Here is a 4,518-nt window from a genome sequence, read left to right as displayed (position 1 = left end):
GTCCCAGTTTGTACTGTACTTAGCTCTATGGACAGGACTAGTCGGTGCAACAAGGTTGACGCAGTCAGACTTTATGCTTCATATAAGCTGAATATACTTTTACTAAAGAAGCAGAGGTGCGTGTTCTAAATCAAATTCCTCACGGAAGTCGAAACCGATTGTTTTAATGTTTCCCACTCAAACATTTTAATTTGTAATGTAGCTTCTAAAACAACCAGCTCAGTAGTTGCAGTATAGGATTGATATAAAAAGAAAAGAAATGCTGTGTGGACAAAAAAAGGTTAAGTCTGCGCCTCTGCGCTGCGTAGAAATATATCCAATTGGACTGAAAAAATTTCAAAAATACTTGAAAATTAAAAAAGTCCCAAAGTCGGAGAAACACAGACATGAGACACACGGTCTGGATTTTTTTCAATGGGGAATAAATCTGCGTCTCTGCGCAGTGCAAATATAAATCAGATCGGACTGAAAAAAATTCAAAAATGATTGAAAAATAAAAAAGTCACAAAGTCACAGAAACACAGACTTGAGAAACATGGTCTGGATTTTATTCAATAATGAAGAACTGATGAGGACGCATTTATTATGAAGAACTGATGAGGACACATTAATGATGAAGAACTGATGAGGACGTATTAATGAGAAAAAGATGAATTTTAAAGAAAAATAAAATTTTGATTTTTGAAAAAAAAATTGATTTAAAAAAAAATTATTTTTAAAAAATGCCGAAATTATTTTATTCCTTGTTACTCCCCGGGAACCTTTTTTATATAGGAGATGTGTTTTGTAGACAAAATGAGTATGAAAATATTTTATCCGTTATTTTTTTTTATTAACCCAATTTCTACACAATGCTATTTTTAATCATAAAGAATATAAGTAACCATGTTTTGCAAGATGTAACATGAAGATCGTCTAATCTCTCTGTTTATGAAGTTTTTAATCTGTTTGATGGTTGTATCTAAGATAATGAGAGATGAAATGAAACGAAATATCTAAAATGAAGCTATTCCACACGAGAGGGGAAGGGAAATGTATTATTATTTTAATTTTCTTTCTCAAAAACAATTATATTTTAAATATTTTACATTTTATTCATGATTTGAAGCTTTTTTAATCCCCAATCTACAAAACCTTTGCATCCCCCCGTGAAGAGGCTGATTTTGTAAAAGCCGAGGCTAGTAGCTCGAAATCCTCTGAGCAGTGAACAAGTCATGTGATCTCCGACCTCAATATGAAGGTTGAGGTTGTCCTCCTGTACCTCTGCTCCAACCTTCTCTTCTCCTGGTCCTCCTCCTCCACCCTGCTCAAGGAGAAGCAGGTTGATGTTTACAAACATTACAGGTAAACAAGAAACTGTACTGCAGGCAGTACAATACAATAATCTTAATTTTAGGTTCCATCATTGCGGTTTTATTATACACTATACACTATACAGTGCACAGTGCAAATTACTGAGCAACACAATGCAGACTGTCAAGCTTTAGAAAGTTTAATGAATTCTTTAAAGGGATTATTCTCGTGACCCAACATATAAAAAGTTCCAAACCCAATACGGAATCTTACCCTCTAACCTTTAGTTGATAAACATTGAGGAAGATGTTGCCGGTTTTCAATCTGGAAGTGTTGAATTAAGACGATTTCCTTCCTTTTCTCTGTTGCATAAATCCGCATGCCACTTTTCCAGTAAAACCACAAGTGGCACTTATCAATTTTCAGATAGTAAACCAAGCATAACTTTATTATTGTTTCTCTGGATCGGGAATGTCACTTAAAATATCCTTGACAGTCACTTTGATGCATGGTTTCAATTATTCAATTTTTTACAACATTTTAATCTTCTCATTTTTTCTTCCTACAGAGATCAGAATTACTATTTTTAAATAAAAAAAGTTGTTTGACAGTTTTTATTTTGTTTTTACTTTTTATATTCTCACATATTTCTCCAGATTTTTATTGAGTTTTATCTTTCTTTTCTTTCCAGGGTGCTCAGCCCGAAAAGCCAACTCCCCCCCTTCTCTCCCCTTCTCAAATATGCCCTCCCTGATATCCATGGATAATATGGATAAATATCAGGATAAGTGGATACAGACATTCTTAAACAATTCACATCTGGATATCCTTTAATACTGGATATCCTTTAATACTGGATATCCTTTAATACTGGATATCCTTGAATACTGGATAGCCATTAATACTGGATATTCTTTAATACTGGATATCCTTGAATACTGGATATCCTTTAATACTGAATATCCTTAAATACTGGATATCCTTTAATACTGGATTTCCTTTAATACTGGATATCCTTTAATACTGAATATCCTTTAATACTGAATATCCTTAAATACGGGATATCCTTTAATACTGGATATCATTTAATACTGGATAGACTTTAATACTGGATATTCTTTAATACTGGATATCCTTGAATACTGGATATCCTTTAATACTGAATATCCTTAAATACTGGATATCCTTTAATACTGGATATCGTTCAAAACTGGATATCTTTCAATACTGGATATCCTTCAAAACTGGATATCTTTCAGTACTGGATATCCTTTAATACTGGATATCCTTTAAAACTGGATATCCTTTAATATTCTATATCTTTTAATGCTGGATATCCTTTAATACTGGATATCCTTTAATTTTGGATATCCTTTAATTCTGGATATCCTTCAATACTGGATATCATTAGATGAATTTATGTATGTGTATGTGTAAGCAATAGTCTTAAGTCACGTAAAACTAACCCTCCTGTCTATATCAGAATATTTTCAGCCATAATTTGCATCTCTCATTCAAAATCCATCAAAATTAGCGTTAGAGACATTATCTTCGGTAGTAGGCGATTATTTCAATGTAATGAAGACGACTTTTGTATTTAAATTTTAATTGTTATCAAGCTTTTTTCAAATTTAAAGTTTACAAATATTTAAAGAGAAGCTTCTTTATTTGACAGCTTCGCTATGTTTCAATGTTTATGTGAATCCATGCTGTTTTGATAAACATCAAAATTTAAATCGAAATTCGTCCTCATTATATTGATATAAACACCTACCACCGTACTTGAATAATTCGAATACAAAGCCAAAGTATAAAATAGCTAATACTAAAAATCTACATTAAATGGGTGAAAATGGGTTAAAATGTTGAGACTGGATTATAGAATTTTAACCAGGACATCTAGTTTACCGTGTAGTGAAAGGTACTAATGCAAGGAAAGTTGATTGTGGTCGCGTATACTCTGCGTACATATTGAAACCAGTTCTCTCTGGGCGGAATTTGTAAACAAGAATAGATGCATTAGTGTTAGTTTAGTATCCGAGGAGGTTAAAAGCATTAAATTTTGATAATTTTGATAATTCACATAATAGTTTCGTTTGACCAGAATATTTCATAAGTTATTTTTGTGAAAATTGATTCCGTGTCAGGCAGTGACATCCTTCTTGTGTTTACTTTTCCGCCCAAAGACAGTCTACACTGCAGTACACAAAATGCGTACACCTCTGAAATAACTTTCCTTGCATTAGTACCTTGGTGTAGTGTATCCCCAGGAAACTATTGATATCCAATGGTTTTCTAAAGCTTAGATATTTTGTGGATATATATTCTCCGGATATCCCGGATACTTCCTATTGGTTTCTACTCGGAGATAATCCTAATACAACTGTTTATCATCTGATTACTCTGCAAGATAAATTATTCAGTTCTTGGATCCAATTATTCGATACTCAATAAACAAGATCAGTTCAAGATTATCAATAAACAAGATCAGTTCAAGATAATCATTAAACAGGATCAGTTCAAGATAATCATTAAACAAGAACAGTTCAAGATAATCATTAAACAAGATCAGTTCAAGATAATCATTAGACAAGATCAGTTCAAGATAATCATTAAACAAGATCAGTTCAAGATTATCCAGTTCAAGATAATCATTAAACAAGATCAGTTTAAGATAATCATGACTAAATCCTACGCTTTTTTAAATAAAACCTACTCCTTTTTTAAATAAACCCAACTCCTCTTCTAAATAAAACCTACTTATGCACTAAATAAAACCCTACTCCTGTTCTAAATAAACCTACCCTAAGCAAGGAAAGATACATTTTTATCTACAACATGAATTGTACACTTTAAGCTCTTTCCAAGTTTCAGCTTATAATCCCCCCAGAGCGGAAATATAAATGCTTCTAGTCGATACAGTTTAAACAGAGATAATATAGGATTCCTTTAAGTGTTTTAGAAATACCTTCTTTAATGCATTTAAATTGGAAACTATGCTAAAAGTTGGATTTGCAAAAGAAAAATCTGAACTAATTATTTTTAATGAAATCATACCAAATATCTAAGTGAGTAAGATCACTTTGTTTACCTTTTTCATATTATTGTTTTGATAAAACTGGTTTCCAACCTTTGTTTACCTTTTTCATATTATTGTTTTGATAAAACTGGTTTCCAACCTTTGTTTACCTTTTTCATATTATTGTTTTGATAAAACTGGTTTCC

General features: G+C 31.9%; 1 protein-coding gene across 1 annotated transcript in view; it reads left to right on the top strand.

The window, feature by feature from the left end:
- Positions 1–1,190: 1,190 nt before the first annotated feature.
- Positions 1,191–4,518, top strand: part of LOC111704755 (uncharacterized) — an 8,493-nt gene continuing 5,165 nt past the window's right edge. Inside the window, exon 1 of the mRNA XM_023477090.1 lies at positions 1,191–1,344. Coding sequence (XP_023332858.1) covers positions 1,235–1,344 — 110 coding nt within the window. The 5' untranslated portion in view covers positions 1,191–1,234. The remainder of the gene's footprint in view (positions 1,345–4,518) is intronic.

Source organism: Eurytemora carolleeae, unplaced genomic scaffold, assembly GCF_000591075.1.
Source record: "Eurytemora carolleeae unplaced genomic scaffold, Eaff_2.0 scaffold622, whole genome shotgun sequence".
NCBI lineage: Eukaryota > Metazoa > Arthropoda > Copepoda > Calanoida > Temoridae > Eurytemora > Eurytemora carolleeae.
The sequence above is the reverse complement of the archived record's forward strand: the minus strand, read 5'-3'. Positions and strand labels throughout refer to the sequence as shown.